At 43.0% G+C, this 22,893-nt stretch overlaps 1 protein-coding gene across 1 annotated transcript in view; it reads right to left on the bottom strand.

Moving 5' to 3' along the window:
* Nucleotides 1-4,140: 4,140 nt before the first annotated feature.
* LOC127570995 (cytochrome P450 20A1) overlaps nucleotides 4,141-22,893 on the bottom strand; it is a 32,339-nt gene continuing 13,586 nt past the window's right edge. The window contains exons 5-13 of the mRNA XM_052016970.1: nucleotides 16,683-16,850; nucleotides 15,444-15,522; nucleotides 11,434-11,549; nucleotides 10,377-10,431; nucleotides 9,704-9,824; nucleotides 8,018-8,129; nucleotides 7,672-7,736; nucleotides 6,545-6,634; nucleotides 4,141-5,240 (exon numbers count right to left, since the gene is read on the bottom strand). Coding sequence (XP_051872930.1) covers nucleotides 5,090-5,240; nucleotides 6,545-6,634; nucleotides 7,672-7,736; nucleotides 8,018-8,129; nucleotides 9,704-9,824; nucleotides 10,377-10,431; nucleotides 11,434-11,549; nucleotides 15,444-15,522; nucleotides 16,683-16,850 — 957 coding nt within the window. The 3' untranslated portion in view covers nucleotides 4,141-5,089. The remainder of the gene's footprint in view (nucleotides 5,241-6,544; nucleotides 6,635-7,671; nucleotides 7,737-8,017; nucleotides 8,130-9,703; nucleotides 9,825-10,376; nucleotides 10,432-11,433; nucleotides 11,550-15,443; nucleotides 15,523-16,682; nucleotides 16,851-22,893) is intronic.

Below are 22,893 nucleotides of genomic sequence, written 5' to 3'. Positions count from 1 at the left end.
AAGAACTGTTTCCTGAAGAGAATGCTGAAGGAGGGTTTGCATATATGTCTCCAACTCTCCACTGTACCTTCTGTGATTCTTAAATTAATCTATTTTGCTAGTTTGAAATTTCTCTATTTGAGCAGACAGGGATATTTTCTGGTAATTTTGGTCCTCAGATTCATTGTCTTCATAATTACGTGAGAAATAAGAGCAGGAGGACATCACATGACCCTTTGAGCTTAGTCCTCCATTCACTGAGATCAAGGCCGATCTTCTGTCTCAACACTACGATCCCCATACAGGCAGTCCCTGGGTTACAACACTACGATCCCCATACAGGCAGTCCCTGGGTTACAACACTACGATCCCCATACAGGCAGTCCCTGGGTTACAACGCTACGATCCCCATACAGGCAGTCCCTAGGTTACAACAGGGTTCTATTCCTGAGAACTATTTGTAAGTCAGAAGTGAACAACAGTGCGTGGAAGAGGATCACAGAAACAGCTGTGACAGGAGAACGAGCAGGCGCGGGAAGAGCAGCCACCAGCTGGCCTCACTGATCCTTTGAGTGAATGAGTGAGTCTGCCTAGCGTCCCCGACTCTGCTTGGCTTCACTCAGCCCCTGACTATTGCAGCTGCAGGGATGGGGGGGGGGGGGGGTGTGGAGGGAAAGAAGGCAACACAGGAATGCCCTGTTCCCACCAGGCAGAAGATGCCTGAAGCCCCGCAGCAGCCGGCAAATCTATTCCCATCCATCCAGCCAGTCTCCCAACCGCATAAGTACAGGGTGTCCATAAGTCAGGTGTTCATAACCCAGAGAGGGCCTGTATTCCTTGATTTCCTATGCCCATAGTTACCGATCTGTTTTGAATGAACACAACAACTGAGCCTCCACAGCCCTGTCCGTGAAGAAGTTTCTCCTTATTGCAGTCCAAAATGGCTGACCCCTTGTTGAAACTATCCTCTGGTCAGGGAAAACATCTTTCTTACAACTAGCCAGTCAAGCCCTTTAAGAGTTCTGTATGCTTCAATGGTATCTCTTATTCTTCTAAACTTTAGAGAACACAGAACCAATATACTCGATTTCTTCTCAAACAGCAAACCCATTATCTCTAGAATCTTTGCTGTGTCCTCTCTATGGTCAGTGCATCCCACCTTAGGTAAGGTAACCAAAACTGCAATACTCCAGGTGTAGTCTCACCACGGCCTTGCACAATTATGACAAGATTTCCTTACTTCTGTATTCAAATCTTCTCACAATAACATACCATTTGCCCTCTTATTCACTTGCAGCATACAAGATGAACAAGTGGTTTTATTGAAGGATTGAAGTCTAAAGCAGATATAGAGCTGGAGGACATTACAGAAATACAACTTGTTACTTCAACATAGACTGTCAGGTCCATTTTACACATACGTGTGTGTATGTGCATGAACATACATTGGTATCAGAGTGGAATAGTACATTGATCTGTAAAAAGGGAAAGCCATTTCTCCTATTCCTGTTATGAGGACCAACACAAGCTTGAGGAACAGCACCTCATTTTCTGTCTAAGCACGTTGCAGCCTTCTGGACTCAATATGGAGTTCTACAATCTCAGTAACTTGATTTCTTGGTCTGTATCAGCCGTCCATCTGTGATACTGGCACAGCCTGTTTTTTTTTCTCTTTTTCTTTCAAGAACATAAAAAATAGAAGCAGGAGTAGGCCATCTGGCCCATCGAGCCTGCTCCACCATTCAATAAGATCATGGCTGATCTGGCCGTGGACTTAGATCCACCTACCTGCCTTTTCCCCATAATCCTTAATTCCCTTACTATGCAAAAATCTATCTGTGTCTTAAATATATTTAATGAGGTAGCCTCTACTGCTTCACTGGGCAGCGAATTCCACAGATTCACTACTCTCTGGGAAAAGCAGTTTCTCCTCATCTCCATCCTAAATCTATTCCCCTGAATCTTGAGGCTATACCTCCTGGTTCAAGTCTCACCTACCAGCAGAAACAACCTTCCTGCCTCTATCTTATCGATTCTTTTCATAATTTTATGTGTTTCCATAAGATCCCCTCTCATTCTTCTGAATTCCAGTGAGTACAGTCCCAGGCGACTCAATCTCTCCTCATAGGCTAACCCCCTCATCTCTGGAATGAACCTGGTGAATCTCCTCTGCACCACCTCCAAAGCCAGTATATCTTTCCTCAAGTAAGGAGACCAGAACTTCACACAGTACTCCAAGTGTGGCCTCACCAGTACCCTGTACAGTTGCAGCATAACCTCCCTGCTCTTAAATTCAATCCCTCTAGCAATGAAGGCCAACATTCCATTTGCCTTCTTGATAACCTGTGCACGGGCAAACCAACCTTTTGCGATTCATGCACAAGCATTCCCAAGTCCCTTTGCACAACAGCATGCTGCAGTCTTTCACCATTTAAATAATAATCTGATCTTCTATTTTTCTTTCCAAAGGGGATGACCTCGCATTTACCAACATTGTACTTCAGCTGCCAGACCCTTGCCCATTCACTTAACCTATCTATATCTCTCTGCAAACTCACCACATCCTCTGCACATGACACTAAATTGAGCTTTTCCACTCAATTTAGTGTCATCAGCAAACTTAGATACACTACACTCGGTCCCCTCTTCCAAATCGTTAATGTATATCATGAACAGTTGCAGGCCCAGCACCAACCCCTGCGGCAACCTGCTCACCGATTGCTCATCAGTGAAACACCCATTTATCCCTACTCTCTGCCTTCTGTTGGTTAACCAATCCTCTATCCATGCTAATACATTACTCCCAACTCCATGCATCCTTATCTTATGGATAACTAACTTATCAAATGCCTTCTGGAAATCCAAGTATACAACATTCACCTGTTCCCCTCTATCCACTGTGTTCATTATATCCTCAAAGAACTCCAGTAAGTTTGTCAAACAGGACCTGCCCTTCCTGAATCCATGCTGGGTCTGCCTGATGGAACCACTTCTATCCAGATGTCTCACTATTTCTTCCTTAATGATAGCTTCAATCATTTTCCTGACTACAGACGTTAAGCTAACAAGCCTATAGTTACCCGCCTTTTGCCTACCTTCTTTTTTAAACAGTGGCATGACATTCGCTGTCTTCCAATCTGCCAGGACCTGCCCAGAGTCCAAAGAATTTTGGTAAGTTATCACAAATGCCTCTACTATAACTTCCACCATTTCTTTTAGTACCCATCAGGACCAGGGGACTTGTCTACCTTTAGGCCCACTAGTTTGCTCATCACTACCTCTTTAGTGACAGTGATTGTATTGAGCTCCTCACCTCCCATCGCATCCATAACATCTCTCTTTGGCATGTTAGACGTGTCCTCCACTGTGTAGACCAACACAAAATATCGTTCAAGGCCTCGGCCATTTCCACATAACCCAACATTAATTCCCCCTTCTCATCTTCCAATGGACCCAAGTTCACTGTAGCCACCCTTTTCTGCTTTATATAAAAACTTCTACTGTCTGTTTTTATATTTTGTGCTACTTTACTTTCATAATCTATCTTTCCTTATCGCTTGCTTAGTGGTTCTTTGTTGCTTTTTAAAGTTTTCCCATTCTTGTAGTTTCCCACTACTCTCGGCAACCTTGTATGCATGAGCTTTTAGCTTGATGCCTTCTTTTATTTCCTTAGTTATCCAAGGCTGGCTCTCCCCACCCTTATTGTGCTTGCTTTTAACTGGAAATATACTTTTGTTGAGCACCGTGAAAAATTGAGGCCTGACCTGCTGAGTATTTCCAGCATTTTCTGTTTTTATTTTTAGATTTCCAGCATCTGCAGTTCTTTTTCACCTTCAAGTTACCCTATCCTGCGAGTCTGTTCTCTGCTCCTGAACCCCGAGGTCAACCAGCTCCTCCCTCCCACTCAGAGGCCAACTGAGCTCCAGCACTGCACACTTTCAGGGCTCACTAACCTCCAAAATTGAACCACCCCCAACACCAACTCAGTAATTTCTGAGACTGGACATGCTCTTAGCTGTCATCAAGTGCCATGTCTACATACGTCTCAGCTTGTTGGATTGCCACAACTGACTTAGCAGTGAAGGTAAAAAGGCTTAAGCACTTTGCAGACATGTATTGTTAATGAAGAGTTCCGATCTCATGACAGAAGTGACAGAAACATATTTGCTATAAGTTTATTGATAAATGATTATGGAAATTTGTACAGAGTGCTCTTGATATGTACTGGTCTCATGATAACTATACCAAATAACGATGCTATGTCCAATAGCATTTTGAAGGAGAGATCCTCTTCGGACAGTGATGACTTGCAGGATGCTGCAAGCGTAGACTTCCTGTGGATGCCAAGTGTCAGGAAGATATTCCGATTGGGGCTTCAGCTGATTTTGTACAGCCACACTCCACCAGCAGGGTTCCTGGCCAGGAATTTGGAATGGGATCCCTGACCAGTTATTCCATTAACTAAGCTGGAAGTGGGAGGAGGTACATTGAGGCTAAGTGTGGCACCATAACACTGGCAAAGATCAACTAGCTCAGCACGGACCACGAGGTGAGCCCAATGCTTCTTCCTAAACTAGCTTTATCACTGGAAACAAAAGGTAAGGCATATTCTGAAGACAGGCTTGATCTCACCATAAGACCCACCAAAGCCTTTACCACGAAAGTGGTTGTGCACCTTAATGCAACCCAACATTGTTTGATGCTATTGTGTTCACCATGATCTTAAGTTATTTATCATCACTTCTTCTCCACTCTTGCTCCACAAAACAGGTAATTGTTTCCCAGCTCATTGTGTATATTACACTTATGAAAGTTGTGAGTATCCCAGTAAAAAAAAAATTAGAAAAAACTCCAAACAACTGTGATACAAAGAGACGGCTCATCTCTTAAAAGAGGTTTCACTGCATGAATCTTTCTGGTGATGAGACACTATTTCTTTATGGTTAGCTTCAGGTTTTTGTAGAGGGGCCAGGGCTTGGGAGCTGTGGAGTTCTGTTGTACATGGGTACTGTTCCTGGTGTGAATCTTAATAGCTATAGCCACATCCTACCAACAAAATGCCCTCTTCATCAGCACTCGCTCTCCTCAGGCAGGCTTGTTTGGGGCAGGCCTAGCTTCTCTTGCTAACAGTGATCCAAGCCTCCTCTTTTGGGGTAGTTACAAGGTCATATTTCATCTCCACCACCTGGCCTTCCACGGGGTGCAGGCTCAGCTTCCTGATCAGTGTACTCAATATTATTGTAGCCACAGTGTAAGCGAACCTACCAGGAAGGAAGACAAAAAATTCAGTGTGACCAAGATCAGCGATGGTGCAAGTGGTTACAGCAACCTTACAGAGCCACAGGGTTCAATTGCTACTTATATTTCTGACTACAATCCCTCTCAAATCCCCTGATTTTAATTTGAATCATGTCTTCGGCAACTGGGAAGGAACAGCACCTTTAAGAATTGCATGAGAAGCAGACTAAAGGAGGCAAAGTTGTGACGATATCATAACCCAAGCTGTGCTGCAGTAAGACAGCATCTAAACTGGGGACTGAGTGCCGCAGTGATGGTATCAGGTTTACAGCCGGTCAAAGGCCATTTGGCACATCTGATACAAGCCCATGCTTATACTCCAGGAGGCTTCTCCCGCTCCATTTAACCATATTTTTTATTTCTTTCTCCTTTATATGTTTATCCAGCTTTTTTTTCCTTTCTGCCACATGTGGTCATTTGTTCATTATGAAGTGACTCAACTAATTTGCAGCAATAATGTATTCAATACTCCCTTCAATATATTTATTTGGGAAACAGTATTAGGGGTTTAAAGGATGTGTTACAGAGCTCCAGAGAGGAGCAGAAAAAATAGAAGCCAACCAATGACACTCTCTACCAGGGCACAGGTTCTATGGACATTGCTTCACCTTCCAGTTCATCTCTCAAGGGAAGGTGCTTCACAGGGAGGCCAGATGTAACACGTCCTTAAGGGAACAACTGGGAAGCTCAAATTGCTCTCTGGCTGAATTTTGGCAGCAATTACTTTACAGTTTAAATTCACAAACTCCCAAGGGCATGAGGCATCTTTAAACATTTGGAACCACTGTACTTTCAGGGTAGATATGGAAGATCTGCTGGCACTATTTTGAAGAGAGAGATTTCCTCAGTGTCGTGGCCCATATTTAGCCCTCAATTAACAATATATTAATTAAAAACAGATGAACTGGTCATCACTGTTTGGGAGAGCCTGCTGTGCATAAATTGGTTGGCATTTTTCCTGCACTACAACAGTGATTACACATCTAAAAGAAACGCAATGGTTGTAAAATACTTTGGGGCAATCTGAAAATGCTTAAATACAGGTGCTCTTTTTGGATGCATATATAATGAGAGATATTTGTTACAATAAGTTGTAAGAACAATGTGGTCTCAAAAGCAAACAAATCCTTGGGAGAATTGAGCCCAACTTCTCCATTAGGAGCTTGGCCAAACTAAACTCATCTACTCTGATCCAATCACAGGGTATTGGAGAAGGGTAAAGATTACAACTTGAGCCTGTCTTGTACAAAGTCTCTTACTGGTTTACCTGAGCTCTGGGCATTCCTGACTTCCGGAAAATCCCAATAATGTAAACTGTTTCCTGGCTGCTTCATCATTGAACCTTTCAGGATCAAACCTGTAGAACAATGGGATGAGAGTCTTAATTAGAAAAGATTCTCTATCTGATTAACTCACAGAAGTTTGCTGGTCTAGTGCAGCACAATTCTGGGGTTATTTAAAGACTAGACGTGAAGATTTTCAAAGACAAACATATAGTCTTGCGGACATTTTCACTGGGATACATTACAGCAACACCTTGATCTTAAAGTTCACACCCCAGTTTTCAAAAGTCTGTTACCTTGCCTGTTTCCATCTCTGTAATTTCCACCAACTCTATGAGATATTGGTATTCTTCCAAATCCATACTGGGGCCATGTTGTCCGGTGCCAAGGTAATATTCAAATTCCCTGTCTGCCTCTCCTTCCTTCAAGTCACTCTTTGAAAATGATCAAACATTTGGCAATCTGCCCTAATATCTCTTTATGCAACTCCTCATTAATTATTTTGGCCAATAATGCTCTTGAAGTGTTGGAATGTATTTGTTCTGTTGAAAATGCACAAATAGAAGCCGCTGTTGTTCAGCACAACACTATTTCAACAATAAATACCGATAAGTTGAGGCCCTGGAACAGATCTCTGACATAAACTAATTGTTATATCTTGCCAACTCAAGGACCTACGCATTAATCCTATTCTCTGTCTCTTACCTTCAAACCTACTTCCAACTTGTTAAACAACTTATGCTCCCATTTTTACTAAAAAAGAGAGTATTTTGTTGTGTTATATCTACCTCATGTTGTGTTAGATCTTAGGGGACATTGCAAATGGAGAGTTCTACTGTACCCAACACTATGCTGCACTTTGCAGAGAGTGTTTGATGGGATGGTGAAGAGCTCTGCACTGCATGTAACCCACCCTGTTCCTGCCATCAGACTGATGGGTCAGTGCAGAGGAAGCATTACACTCTGTCCGAGCTTAACTGTTACTGACCTGGCTTTGATAGTTACCGACTAAAAAAATATTTATTCCCCGATGCTGATAAGTGTCATTTTATTCAGGACAAAAATTCACAAAACAGAAAGCGGGCACGATCAAACATGAGTACGAAGATACCTGTAAGGTAACTGCCACGAAGCGTCATCCTGAAGCACTACTCCCAGAGCGTAAATAACAAGAGTCTGAGGAAGAGAAGGGCATAGGAATGTGAATGACACAAATGGGGTTGGGGTGAGTGATTGGGTAGTGGTTCGCATGAGGTTAAGTATCTGCAACACCCTTTGTAAAGCACTTAACCAGGTTTGGTATCTCCCTCCCCACTCTGCCCCATTCACATATTGAAACCACATGGGTAAGGGTGGAAGTGCATTCCAAAGGAGAGGTGGCACCTTCAACGTGTGGTCAGCAAATAGAAGGTGAGAGATCAAGCAGAATTGCTGCAGTCCTGTCACTCCTGCCTTACCTCTTTTGGGATGAGGTGTTGATTGATGCTGCCTTCCATCTCCTGAAGACGTGCCGCAACTGGAGTCAGCTTTGCTGTTCGGACCGTCTCATTTAGAATCTGCTGGCAGTACCTGTGCCAGAGGACTACACTGGTCACACACTTGCCTTTCTTATACACAGAAATCTACGACAGGTTGAAACTCTCACATGCTTTTAATCTGTAGTACCGATCTGTACCAATCAATTAATTCTAACTAAGGTCTAAAACGTAAAATTACCTCAAATCTGTGCTAATCTGTAGCTAATTAACCTACCAGTGCAATTTCTGCAATCTCAGCCAAAAGCATTTCTGACTTAGAAACTTCAAGTTACATGGTTCTCAGACACTCCCCTGGTCACGTAATGGTTCTGTTAAGAACAGTTTGAAAGAATAGTTCTTGCTCAGAGGGAGATAATCAGGGGCATTTTCTGTGGTCAGGCACCAGTCAGGTCACAAGGGTGCCGGACGAGAGAGTTTCAACCAGTACAAATAACAATGTAATATAATGGCCATTTCATCTCTGCATCGGTTGAGGTACAAACATTGACCTTGCCTTCTACTCTTCTTCAAAATAGTGCCATGGGATCCTTTATACCCAACTGAGAGAACATCTGAAGGCAGTACCTCTGATAGTTGAGCACTGCCACAGTGCTGCCTGGAGAGTCGGCCTGGATTATGGCTCCAAGATCCCATAAGGCACTTGCACTCACAATCTTTTAACTTAGAGGCAAACATGACATCATTTCGCGAAAGCAGATATCCTGAGGAAACCCCAAGAGCTTTGTAACGGGATTGCTGTTTGCCTGATCCTACTAACTGGTGAACTGTAATGCATAAATTACTATTAAAAGAAACATTAAAAAAAACAGTAAAACTGTCTGACAATAAGGAGACTACATATGAACCATATGACGATATGAACCATTAGTGAACAGGATTATTCCAGTTATGAACCCTTGGTCTTTGGGCAGGGAAAGGAGGTGGAAAAATAACCTGGGTTTTCCAGATTTGTCAACATCCAATGCCCTGTGTTAAAAAGAAAATTGACCAGGACTTTTACCCCTTGTCAATGTCCATTGGCTACTGGGGTTAGTGATAATGGAAATCATTCAGGGCTTCTGTGCCTGATCCTGTAAAATAGCCTGACTCCAATAGATCCAGGCCAGGAGATAATGATTACTTAAGGTAGGACTATTTAAACAGAAGTAAATAAAAATGATTAAAAACTAAAATTAATTTAGGACCACAAAATATTTAGAACTATAAAGAAAACATATTTTTCCCTATTCTCCATGTAGTCATTATTCCACTGAGTAGGCTCCTAGATCCCTGCCAGGTCCACCCTGGACCAGAGTTAGAGAGCAGATGGTCCAGCATAAACGTTGGGTGAGCTTCTCTTCTGTTGCTGTACATCGCAATGAGTCTAATGGTGAAATGCAACCAAGAAATGGAGCTTGGCCAATGCACTTGGGACTTCATGTGGGACTCCTGAAACTTTACTGGCACTTGTGCTGAGAAATACAGGCAGCTCCATGCAGAACTGTTGGCCTTTTCCAACAAAATCTCAGCCAATAAGCTTGCTACAATCAGAAACTACTTACATTTGCCTTTTCACTGGGGATACATCACCTGAAAAGAGAACTGAAAGCAAAAATTGACACGTACCTTAGTTCCTGCAGCTTGTTGAAACTTAGTGGGTTCTTACCCAGAACCTGGTTTACTTCTTGATATAGCTTCTCCTGCACTGATTTGGAGGTGGCCAAAAAGTACGTGGCCCAAATACACACTGTGGAAGAGAAATCAGGGTAAAATCTGATAATTTCAAACAGTGGATATCCACATTGTGTAGGGCTGAGAGAGATAACAAGGAGGTGGGAGAGAACTTCCATGGAGCACAGGGCAGAGAGGATACAAGAAATGCATAGGGCTGAGGGGGCAGGTCTATATGCCAGAGGTTGTTATCTTGAACTGGTTGGGATTATTCAATTTAATTAATTTTCTAAAATTCTATTGTATAATTTTTGAAGATAAATAATAAGGACAAGAATCCATGAGGGGCAATGCTTAATCATTAGCAAAGCAGGACGACTTGGAGAGACTAGTTTGAAGCACTTGCCTCACTTAAGGGAAAGGTTTTCACTCACTGACTTGGAAGGGCAAAATATAAATACGCTTCCATACATAAATATTGTGACATTATACAGTGATAAACTTTGGAACAATTTACTACCTTAAAAGTTTAAACAGACACAAGTTGTGATTTTTGTTTTGCAGAATTAAACTCATGATCAGGTGCGTGCCTTCCACTGCTATTCTGTTTCAATGAGGTGGTACTTACAATTTGCCGTAATCACAGATCCGGCCAGTGAGAAGATCATACAGTCCTCCAGCACCTAGGGAAACAAGCAAAGCTTTCACCATAACACTTGTACACAGAACTGAAGGATTAACACTGCCAGTGTTTCATTCAGTCAACAGAGCATTGGCTCATCAGGAAGGATGGCCATGTAGAACGGGAAACTGGTGTCAGCCTGAACAAATTTGCATGGCGACTGCTTCCACGTGACTTCATGTTGTGAACAAGTAAATTGATCTGGTACTGAAGATGACAGGCCGAGAGCCTGTGACCAATAATGACAGCAGTGGTCCATATCTATCAACTTGTCCTGTGACAAGATGCATGCAGAGATTATTTCCAACACTCTCCCCACCGCCAACCCAAAGTGGTAAGACAAAAAGTCCGTGTCCAGGGTGTATGCACAAAACAATGGGACGTGGAATTGTAAAGCTGATCCTCCCATCCAGTGATGGGGGCAGGGGTCCATATCTGAAGTAGCTTCACACAGTGATCGGGCAAGGTTTGTCCCTGTGATTCCCCCCCTCACCCTTTGGAAGGTTGAGAGTCTGTGCTGTGATTCTCCTGCAGGGTGACGGGAAGCCAATCTGTGTCTCCCCTGTGCACTGTTTAACATATCCACCACCTCTAACGTGGTTAAATGTCCATAGCACTTTCCCAGAGTGATTAACAAAATCTGGTATCGTGCTCCAAAAAAAAAAACAAATTTGCAAAAGTCTGGTCAAAGAGTTCAGCTTCACGAAACATTGCAATGGAGTGGTCCAAGGAGGGAATTATAAAGCTTAAAGAGATACACAGGCAGCCAGAATTGGAAGAGTGCAGAGGTTTGGGATGAAGGGCTAATGGAAATAGTTCCATCACGTAGTTGCCCAATCCTGCTGCTCACACAGTCATAACCTGCCCAGCGACGGCAGAAGGATCTTCCCACAGCCTGTCCCGCATCTGCCCACAGTCCACCCCCCCACCCCCAGACAGTCATCTGTCCCACAACCCGCCCCCATGACAGGCACTCGCCCCTAGCCTGCCATGCCACCTGTACCTGTTTCTCACTCAGGTCACCCTGCAGCAAGGAGTCCACGAACACTTGGCGGCTTGCACTTTCCCCCTTCCTCTCCTTTGCCACCTTCTTCAGTGTAGCTTCCATTTCCCCAAGAGCTAGTAAGATAACAAGAGTTTGTAGCTAGTAAGTATTTGAAAATAATAGGGTACTCCAATAATCAATTACACTCAATGAAACAGATTGAGTAGGTCTGTTAGCCCTTGAGTTTGTTCTGCCATTCAGTAAGATTATGGCTGATTGTGGCCAAACTCCATACAGCCATCTTTCTAGTAATGGCTGCATTCCCTTCAATGTGAAAATATATCCTTTCATAGGTCTGACACCCAGAACTGCCCAGTGTAGTCTAACCAGAGCTTTACATAGCAATAGCATTAATCCTCCGAATTTGCCCTTTAAGCTTAAAGGCCTGCATTCCATTAGACTTCAGGATTATTTTCCACACCATACACCTGTATTCCTAAAGATCTTTGGACCTTCACGGTTTCCAGTTTTTCACATTTAGAAAACACTGTTCTATTCTTCACCTGTCCAAATGTGACAACCTCACATTTGCCTACAATGCAAATCATTTGCTGCAGTTTCCTAATGATTTAATTTATTAATATTTCTTCATAATTTAATGCTTCCAAATACACTGCCCACAGTGCTTCCTCTCTTTCTGCTCTCAGTAAACCTGGATTTGTGATTTTAAATAAAATAGATAGTTGCAATCCCAACAGAGATTCTTGCAAAAAAAAATGAAGGAACTGCTTACATTTCCACAAGGTTTAACTTTAGCAATAGAGTCTTATGAGGGGCTGAGACAGACAGAGAGACAGACAGAATCTTAAGACTCTTGAGTTTGTTTGGTTATTTCTCACTAGTAGATGTTAAGGCCCCCTCTCCCCCCTACCATGTTTCTTCTCTTCTTCCCTTTCCTAGTCTCCTTTTTAGCTTCTAGCTTCTTACCTTTTACCCATCCCCCGGTGAATCTGCTCTCTCCTCGTCCCCAGCACCTGCCCATCACTTTCTCTCACCTGCATCTACCTATCAGCACCCTGTGCCCACCCCGCCTCCCTTCTTTTGTCCACCTATCACTGCTCTGCTTTTCCCTCCTATATATTGGGCTTCCCCTTTTCTTATCTTCAGTCCTGAAACGTTGACTGCCTGCTTTTCTCCACGGATGCTGCCCGGCCTGCTGAGTTCCTCCAGCATCATCGTGTTTTTCATCTAGATGTTAAGGTGATTGGGTTTATAGTTACCTGGTTTCTATCACTCACCAGGTTTAAAAAACACAGGCAGAATCACTTGCCTGACTTTGAACATGCTGGTTCTTAGAGGGGGTCGGGTTCACTCATCCTTAATGTGATGGAACAATTGCACATTGTGATGTTATGGATGAGCACTGGGGTTAGTACTCAAGCTCCTACTTGCGCTTATCCTTATAATATGCTGTAATAAGACGGAAGAGCAGATCAACTGGCCCAAATTCACAAGCAGGATGAAATCTCATGAGTACTACCAGCAACTCCTGTTGAGAGTACATGGCTCTGCTGAGTACAACTTTCTACTTCCAGCCTGATATCCTGCTGCAACTTTCTGCTCACAAGAGAACAATCCCCTAACAACAGAAGAATGAGCATCAGCAACCAGTAGGAAAGAAGTGAAATCTTCAGATTTAAAAAGGAAATAATTCTTCAAATGTGACCGACACAACCTCTTCATGCCTTTTGCCATGCAACAGAGGTTGGTTCAAAATCAATAAGAAAAATTCTCAGTGCCAATCTCCTCAATTTCATTTCCTGCCTGACACTAGTAACTAATGGCGCAATCAATAGAATTCTAAAGTCTAAATGCTAAAAAGAATTACAGGAAGTCACCAGCCCTGAAATCTGAATCAGATATTGATTCTCCTTGCACGATACTTCTTCTGCTATATACTTTATTCCCATAGAGATGACAAGACATGCTGACAGATCTGAACTACTGCCATTCAAATTATCATAGGGTTCCTTCACAAGTGATGCTCATGCAGTTCAGCATGCTAGCTTCAAACAACTCACTGTGTTAAAACCCCTCTCATCTATATGGCTCTTTTGACATTGATTTTAAATCTAAGACCACTGGTAACCTAAAGAGCAGGCAGGGGCATGAACATGGAAAGAGAGAAGGGAACAGGGAGAGAGAGACAGACAGAGAGCAAGCGAAAGAGGGTGGGGCACAAATATACCAGAGAGAAACAGCTATTTGTGACTTGTGGCATCCGCTGTGTTAGTCCTTCAATTATTTACTGTTTTAATTCTGAATGTAATTTAGATGATGGGATAGAAAATCATACATTCAACTTTGCTGCCTACACAAAGATTGGTGGCACTGTAAGCAGTGTAAAGGAGGCAGTAAATTACAGTGAGGAATTAAAACTGAGCAATTGTGGAAAAACAGAAACTAGTTTTAGTTTTGCCAAATGCTTAGCCTTCAGTTTTGCTCTCAAATTTTTCTAAATGGTGAAGAGCTGGGAACAGTGGCATTAAAATGTCATGGGATGGGTACAGAAAATATTCACCAGGGCTCATAGAATGCTGGCCTATATGTAGGGCACAAAGAAAAGCACCAACAGATCAACTATCCTGGGCTCCCTTCCCCTTGCCAAAGGAATGAGGGAGGACACGGCAGACATGTTTAAAGTGATGCACAGTTTAAACAAATTGAATCCCACTAAGGATTTTCTGTTGTGTACAGAATTTAAGCACAAAAGGGCATACTTGCAGATTAAACACAATACAATAAATACCAAGTAACAGTGTTCCAGCGTGGGTAATGGAGCAAAGCACATTAATAGACTTCAAGGAATCAGACCATCTTTTCTCAACATATTGGATTCAGATTCTAATAAATACAAAGGATTCAGAGTTACCAGAAGTGAAGTAATACTGTGGATAGGACTGGATAGACGGAGTTTTTGACCACCTAGACTTTTTTTTTATTATTGTGCTACTACTGTTGACTACTTTACACTCATTCGCTGTTCCCACCTCACTGAATTTCAAAATGACCTGTCACACCAAGGGAACTTTCAATCAAATCCTAGACTTGAACTGTAAGGTTCATAGCTGTGCCAATTCTTTGCTGTCCTGAAGATGGCTGAGGAAGATCTGCAGGTGTTAGCCATTCTCAAGTCGTTCAAGGGAGGGAATATTGCTGGTCACTGGCTGTCCACTGTCACACCCTTCAATGTAATTTCACAATATATCACAGCCAACCTGCCCCCAACAATGACAGTGTCATAGAACAGTACAGCACAGGAACAGGCCCTTCGGCCCACGTCTGTGCTAGGCATGATGCCAAATTCAACCAATCCTTTCTGTCTACAGATGATCCAAATTCCTCCATTCCTGCATACTCTGTGCCTGTTGAAAAGCCTCTTGAATGCCACAATTGTATCTGCTTGCCCTACCACCCCAGCAGTGTGTTCCAGGCACCTACCACTTCCTGTGTAAAAAACATCCCACACATCCCCTTTAAACTTTCCCCCTCTCACCTTTAAGCTATGCCCTCTAGTATTTGACATTTCTACCCTGGGAAAAAGATTCTGGCTGTGTACCATATCTATGACTCTCATCATTTTTATAAACTTCCTTCACGTCTCCCCTCAAGCGTCCGAGAAAACATTATTTTTTCCTCCTTCCTGTACAGAATTCCCCTTGTACGATAACAAACCCTTGCTACATCCATCCTGAGAGTGCACAACGGTGCAGAGCACAGTGAGCCCTTCATCCTCAAGCAGTGATGCCCATGTACATCACTAGGTAGCAGTCAGAATGGGAATCCCAGAAAGCTTACCCACTTACTCTCTTGATCCCAGATGCTTAACAAAATTTAATGATAGCTGGTGAGACTAACACATTCATCACAAGTCCAGAGTCAAAGCAGTAACTGAGATCTCTGGATTAGGTTACAGTCACGACTTGTGCAAAATTTCATTAGAAATCACAACCACAATCTGAAATTACCTGCTTCATAATGTTCCTTCCTGGGGGAGCTTTTATCAAGAGATCCATCCAAAAATCCTTTCCCAATCTCAGACCAAATCTGAAAGCAAAAGGAAGGAACAGTAGTATGCCTCTTGGAAGGCTGGGGTTGCTGGCAGACATCCCTGGAATTTGTGGTTTGCGTCCCCAAATACCAGGATTACAGGAATCTTTTCCAAACACCAGGGCTGTTTGCAGGCATCCCAGAATACATGTGATGTTCGTGCACATCCCAGAAAATAAGGATTAAAGTCATACACTTCAGAATAGGAGATGTTGGAGCAAACATCCTAGAATACAATGTGTCCTAGAAAACCTGAATTTGCGGCACACTGACACTCCCAGAATTCCAGGTAGCTGGCACACCTTCCCAAGTACTCACACATCCAAGAGGACCAGGAGTAGAGTCACCCATTTCATACGTGGGGTAACAACGTGATTAATTTGACAAATTAGTATCCAGGGGCTTTAATCACTGACGCAGAGAGACATGTTCAAAATCCATTGCGGAGACTTGAAATTCAGGGAAATAAATAAATCAGGAAGCAATAAAAGCCATCATTGGTAATTGTGACAAGAGTCCACCAGATGGTTGTAAAATCGCATCTGGTTCACTAATGTCTTTCAGCGAAGGAAACCTGCCATACAAATCCAGACCCACCAATGTGACTATTAATTGTCTCATCAGTTCAGTGGCAATTGCAAATGGAAGGTAAATGTCAACCTGATCAGCAGAATCGACATCATGAACAAAACAAAAAAAAATCTGGTAAAGGAGCGCATCTCAACTTCCACAGTGTGCTGGTACTCACCTGGCACTCCTGCAGCATGCTAATAATTGCAAACTTTTGCCACAGGTCCTTCGAAGCAGAAGTTTTGCTTCTTTTTTCCCAGATCACTGAAGTAATCTCACTGATACTTTTGACCTAACTAAACATGTAGTTCGTTCCAGCTGCAGTAGGAGGGCCATTGTTGAAAAATAAAACTGATCTGACAGCATTCCATGGTACATACAATCGAGCTCAGTTTCAATATCCTTTGTTTATTTGGGTCAGGTCAATAGCACTGAGGGAAGAGCTTCTTCTGCCAGTGTAGTCCCATTCTGTTGTTTTTTTTGAGACAATACATTTCATTCAATTGGATGGAATGATCAAAAGCGAAGTTGGAAACACTATCACTCGCTGCACAATATTGCTCTGTATTCCACCTGAATACACTCACCAAATCATGGTCCTTCCGAAAGCGAATTACTTCTTGATCACTTTCGAAGCGACTGCCCATTGCTGTCTGTGTGACGGACTTCATGGCAAAGCCCAACAGGTGCTGGCACAGAGGGACATGCTGGGATTCAGGATATGAAAGCCACTTTGAAACCAGCTCTTCAGCTAACTGATGGAAGGGAAAAAGAAAAGACAAGGAGGTATTAATCAGCTCACAGAATCATACAGCACAGAAACAGGCCCTTTCACCCCACCTCATCCATGCTGATTGTGATGTCTATCTACAGTAATCCCAAGAGGCCTATATCCCTCAACTCTCTTCCTATCCAAGTCCCTGTTCAAATGCCTTATAAACATTGTAATTGTATCTGCCTGTACCACCTCATCTGGCAGCTTGTTCCAGATATTCACCAACCTCTTTGTAAAATAAAAATTATCCCTCAGGCCTCCTTTAAACTTCTCCCCTCTGTTACGGACTCAGTGAAAGTCCCTTTAAGATAGAGAGTGTGTGTGTATGTGTGTGTGGGGCGTGCTTACGTCAATAGAAGATAAAGGACGTAATGACGTTGTTGAAGAAGTAAGAAGAAGAAGAAGAAGAGAGAGAGAGAAGGGAGAGAGACACCAGCCTGCTTGTTTTCTCTATCGATGGATGAGAAACAATAACTGTGTTTGCCACTGAAATCCATGTATGGAAGTTGGAAGTAATCCGGTGGAGTTCACTTTGTTGCTGACCTGTAGAAGGAAACAGGTATTTGTGTGTGGACGACCACGGTTCGGATGCTTTTCGGGGTGAGGAAGTCACTACCGAGTAAACACTGAAGTGTCGTTTGGGTTCCATCGTGGAACATTTGGATTTCGTATGTACTCTCTCTATGTTTTTCTACATCTACATCTTATCTTCAGACAACGGTGGTTGTTGAAGAAGCCCTTGCTCATGTTTCACCTTATGGCTTGCGGAACTGAACTTTAAGAACCATTCAGGAACTGGGAGTTTTGGACTTTGTCACACACACACACGAAGAGTTTAGTTTTGGGGTTAACGTTCGAGGTTTAACATTTTTGAATTCTAACATACTAACATTTTTACTTTTATTTTACGTATTATCATAAGTAGTGATTAATAAAATAGTTTTTAACACTGAATCATGCTCAGTGTGTTTCTTTTGCTGCTGGTTCGTGACACCTCTCATCTTAAACCTGTGCCCTCTAGTTCTAGACTTCCCCTGCCCTGGGAAAAAGATTCTAGCTATCCCGTGTATGCCCCTCATAATTTCATAAAGTTCTATAAAGTCACACCTCAGTCTCCTATGTTCCAGTGAGAATAAACCCAGCCTATACAATCTCTCCTTATAACTACAGCACTCCATTCCAGACAACATCCTGGTAAATCTCTTCTGCACTCTCTCTATTGCTAGCATCTCTTTCCTGTATTGTGGCAACTAGAACTGTACAAGAGTGGTCTAACCAATATTTTGTACAGCTGCAACATGACTCATGCACTCAATACCTCAGCACCTCACACCTTCTGGATTAAATGCCATCTGCCACCACTCTGCCCGACTTTTCAGCTGATCCATGTTCCACTATCTCCTTAGACAACCTTCCTCGCTAACTATGACTCCACCAACTTTCACGTCATCCACAAACTTACTGATCTTATTACCTACATTCTCAACTAAATCATTTATATACATCATTTGTATATCATTTAAATATATATTAAATCATTTATATACATCACAAACAACAATGGTCCCAGCACCAATCCTGGTGGTACACCACTGGCTACAGATTTCCAGTTAGCTCAATGTTCCTGGGTTTCGATGCTTTAGAAGAGATAGAAAGGGAGGTAAAAGAGGTGGAGGAGTTGCATTACTTATCAGGGAGAATGTCAGACCTGCACTCAGAGAGGACACACTGGAGGGCTCATCCACTGAGGCAACATTGGTAGAGCTCAAAAATAAGGAAGGTGCAATCATTTGTTGGGGTTATGCTACAGGCTTCCCAATGGCTACCAGGAGATGGAGGAGCAGATACGTAGACAGACTACAGAAAGATGTAAAAGCAACAGGGTTGTCATAGTGGGTGACTTCAACTTCCCCAGTATTGACTGGGACTTCCTTAGTGCAGTAAGCTTAGATAGGGTAGAATTTCTTCAGTGCACACAAGAGGGTTTCTTGAAACAGTATGTAGATAGTCCCACCAGATGAAGGGCCATACTGGACCTTGTTTTGGGAAATGAGTCTGGACAGGTGGCTAGCCTTTTAGTGGGAGAGCATTTTGGGAACAGTGATCATAACTCCTTCAGTTTTAAGATGGTTATGAATAAGGACAAGTCTGGACCTTGCAGGAAAGTATTAAATTGGTGGAGGGCAGATTATGACATTATTAGGCTGGAGCTAGGGGAAGTTCATTGGGAGCAGCTGTTATCAGGCAAGTCCACATCTGACATGTGGGAATTGTTTAAAGACCAGCTAATCAGAGTTCAGTACAGGCATGTTCCAGTAAGGAGGAAGGACAAGGATGGCAAGGTAAGGGAACTTTGGATGATGAGAGAGGTTATGAATTTAGTCAAAAAGAAAAGCATATGTATGGTTTAGGAAGCTAAAATCAGTCAGGCCCTTGAGGAATATAAAGACAGCAGGAAAGAGCTCAAGCAAGGGATTAGGAAGACCGAAAGTGGTCATAAAATGACCTTGGCAAGTAGGATTAAAGAGAATCCAAAGGCATTTTATATGCATTAAAAACAAGAGGATAACTAGGGAAAGGGTAGGACTGCTCAAGGATAATGGGGGGAATTTATAGAGTCAGAGAATCTGGGCAAAGTGAATATTTTGCATCGGTATTCACCAAAGAGAAGGGATGGAGGATAGTGAGGGCAGTGTGGAGCATGCTAATGTGCGAGGGCATTTTGATACCAAGAATGTGGTGCTGCTGGGTCTCTTGAAGATCTTCAAGGTGGATAAGTCCCCAGGGCCTGATGGGATATATCGCAGGTTACTGAAAGAGGCAAGAAAGAAGATTGGTGGGGCCTTGATGGAAATCTTTGCATCCTCACTAGCATAGACAAGGTCTCAGAGGACTGGAGAATAGCCAATATTGTTCCTTTGTCCAAGAAGCAAAATAGTGATAATCCAGGAAATTATAGGCTGGTGAGCCCCACATCAGTGGTAAGGAAGATATTGGAGTGAATTTTTCGATATAGAATTTACATGCATTTGGAAAAACATGGCCTGAATAGGGATAGTCAGCATAGCTTTGTGCAGGGCATATCATGTCTTATAAAATTGCTTGAGTTTCTTTGAGGAGGTAATGAAGGTGATTGAGAACTTAATATTAAGAAAAAGAGGATAACTAAGGAGAGGGTAGGTCCACTCAATGATAAAGGAGGGAAATTGTGCTTAGAGTCTGACCAAGTGGCTGAGGTACTAAATGAGTACTTTGTGTCAGTATTTACTGAGGAGAAGGAATTAGAGAATAGTGAAAACAGAGTGGGGCATGCTAATGTGCTGGGACATTTTGAGATTAAGGAGGTGGTGTTGGGTCTTCTGAAAAGCACTAAGGTGGATGTGTCCCCAGGGCCTGATGGCATATATCCCAGAATATTGAAAGAAGCAAGTGAGGAGATTGCTGGGCTTTGACAAGGATCTTTGTGTCCTCACTAGCAACAGGTGCGGTCCCGGAGGACTGAAGAGTAGCAAATGTTGTTCCTTTGTTCAAGAAGGGAAATAGGAATAATCCAGGTAATTATGTGCCAGTGAGCCTCACGTCAGTGGTAGGGAGGCTATTGGAGAGGATATTGAGGAATAAGATTTATGCACATTTGGATAGGCATGGCCTGCTTAGGGACAGTCAGCATGGCTTTGTGCAGGTCATGCCTTACAAACTTGATTGAGCTTTTTTGAGGAGGTGACAAAGGTGTTTGATGAGGGCAAGGCAGTGGACATTATCTACATGGACTTTAGTAAGGCATTTGATAAGGTCCCTCTTGGTAGGTGTAGTAGGAGAGCACATGGCTGTCACATGACAGTAACAACACTGACCCCTCTGGTCGGAGGACAGCATTGCTCCTTGGAGTGGAAGTGACACCACTGTCAATCAAGCTGTGGCTCCACCCCACCCATCAGGTGTGGGCATAGGGATTGGCCCTGGAGAGCACCTTTGTTCCTGAACCTGCCTGACCATTGGCCTGTCTAAATCACCTGGCCAGGCTCCACCCAGCACTATAAAAGAGTGTTGCACTACCCTGGCCTTCTCTCTTTCGACTGCCCTAGGAGTAGTGAAACCACGCTGCAGAGACCACTGGTAAGTGTGTGCACCACCATATGGTTTGGGAGCATCTTAGTCAGATTCCAGGCAGTGTTGGAGCCAATGCTTGCCTAGGTCAGGGTATTCAGGCATTGAAGTATTTATCAATTGATGAGCTGTACCTTGTTTATTGTGTGTACATGTGTATGTATCTCATCCTCATTGCGATTTCCCCCTCATGTTCGTGGTCTCCTGTGTGTGTGTGAATGTGCTTCTGTTCCCATTCATTCTGTCCCCACGTTTGCCTTTGTGATTAAACTACCTTTAAAATCCAAAGCCTGTGTCCAGAGCCCTCCATCTTTAAGATTCCAAAAGAACCTTTTCTGAAGAATTGCAACTTTGGATTCGGAACTGGCTTGCCCATAGAAGACTGAGTAGGGGTGGAAGGTTGTTATTCTGGCTGGAGATCCGTTACCGATGGTGTTCTGCAAGGATCAGTGCTGGGACCTCTGTTATTTGTGATATATCTCAATGATTTGGATGAAAATGGGTGGATTAGCAAGTCTGCGGATGACGCCAAGATTGGTGGAGTTGTGGACAGTGTGAAGGACTATCAAAGAATACAGCAGGTTATAGATCAGTCATAGATATGGGCAGAGAAGTGGCAGATGGCGTTTAATCCGGGCAAGTGTGAGGTGTTGCACTTTAGGAAGTCAAATGAAAGCAGAAAGTATACAGTCAATGGCAGGACCCTTAACATCATTGATGGATCATCTTGGGGTCCAAGTCCATAGCTTACTGAAAGTGGTCAGGCAAGTAGATGGGGTGGTAAAGAAGGCATATGGCGTGCTTGCCTTCAATCATCAGGGCATTGAGTACAAGAGTAAGCAAATCATGTTGCAGCTATATAAAACTTTGCAAGACTCACTTGGAGTACTGTGTACAATTCTGGTCACTCCATACAAGAAGGATGTGGAGGCTTTGGAAAGGGTGCAGAAGAGGAATACTAGGATGCTGCTTGGATTAGAAGATATGAACTATAAGGAGAAGTCAGACAAGCTCGGCTTGTTTTCTCTGGAGTGGTGGAGGCTAAGGGGAAGTTTATAAAATTTTGAGGCACAGAGAGGGTAGACAGTCATAATCTTTTTCCAAAGGTAGAAATCTCAAATACTAGACAACATGCATTTAAGGCAAGAGGGGCAAAGTTTAAAGAAGATGTAGAGGGCAAGTTTTTATTTTTTTTTGAAAACAGAGTGGTAGGTGTCAGGAATAGGCTGCTGGGGTAGTGGTGGAAGCAGACGCAACAGTGGTGTTTCAGAGGCTTTTAGATAGGCACATGAATATGCAAGAAATGGAGGGATATGGATCATGTACAGACTGAAGAAATTTTAGTTTAATTTGGCATCGTGTTCAGTGCAGACAATGTGGCCCATAGGGCCTGATCCTGTGCTGTACTGTTTGAAGTTCTATCGTCCTTTGTCTCACCCCTCCCTCTTGCCTCTTCACTCTCAGTCCTGATGCAGGATCTCAACTCATAACATTGACCATCCCTTTACCTCCACAGATGCTGCTTGACCCACTGAGTTCCTCCAGCAGTTTGTTTTTTGCTAGAGGGGGCTTAAATTAGTATCTACCCTGGTCATTCCAATGCTTACCCTGAATGCTAAAATTGATAACACAAGATGGGCATCAACTTTGTGAAAATAGATGACACTCAGTTTCTTACCGCTGAGCTCGAATATAGCCAACCGTTTGACATGTTTTAATCAGGTGTACAGTTAGGAATGATCCATTAAAATTAATTGTAATGTCAAAGATCCACAGGAAACTGTCATCCAGGCAACTGGTTCTCATTACAGTAAAACTCCGATAATCTGGTAATGTTGGGACCTTAGTAGTGTCAGACCAACAGATTTTCCACGCTATTGGATATTATTTCTATGAATACCTCAACACTCCTTTAA

The sequence above is a fragment of the Pristis pectinata genome, chromosome 1 (assembly GCF_009764475.1).
Source record: "Pristis pectinata isolate sPriPec2 chromosome 1, sPriPec2.1.pri, whole genome shotgun sequence".
Lineage (NCBI taxonomy): Eukaryota > Metazoa > Chordata > Chondrichthyes > Rhinopristiformes > Pristidae > Pristis > Pristis pectinata.
The sequence above is the reverse complement of the archived record's forward strand: the minus strand, read 5'-3'. Positions and strand labels throughout refer to the sequence as shown.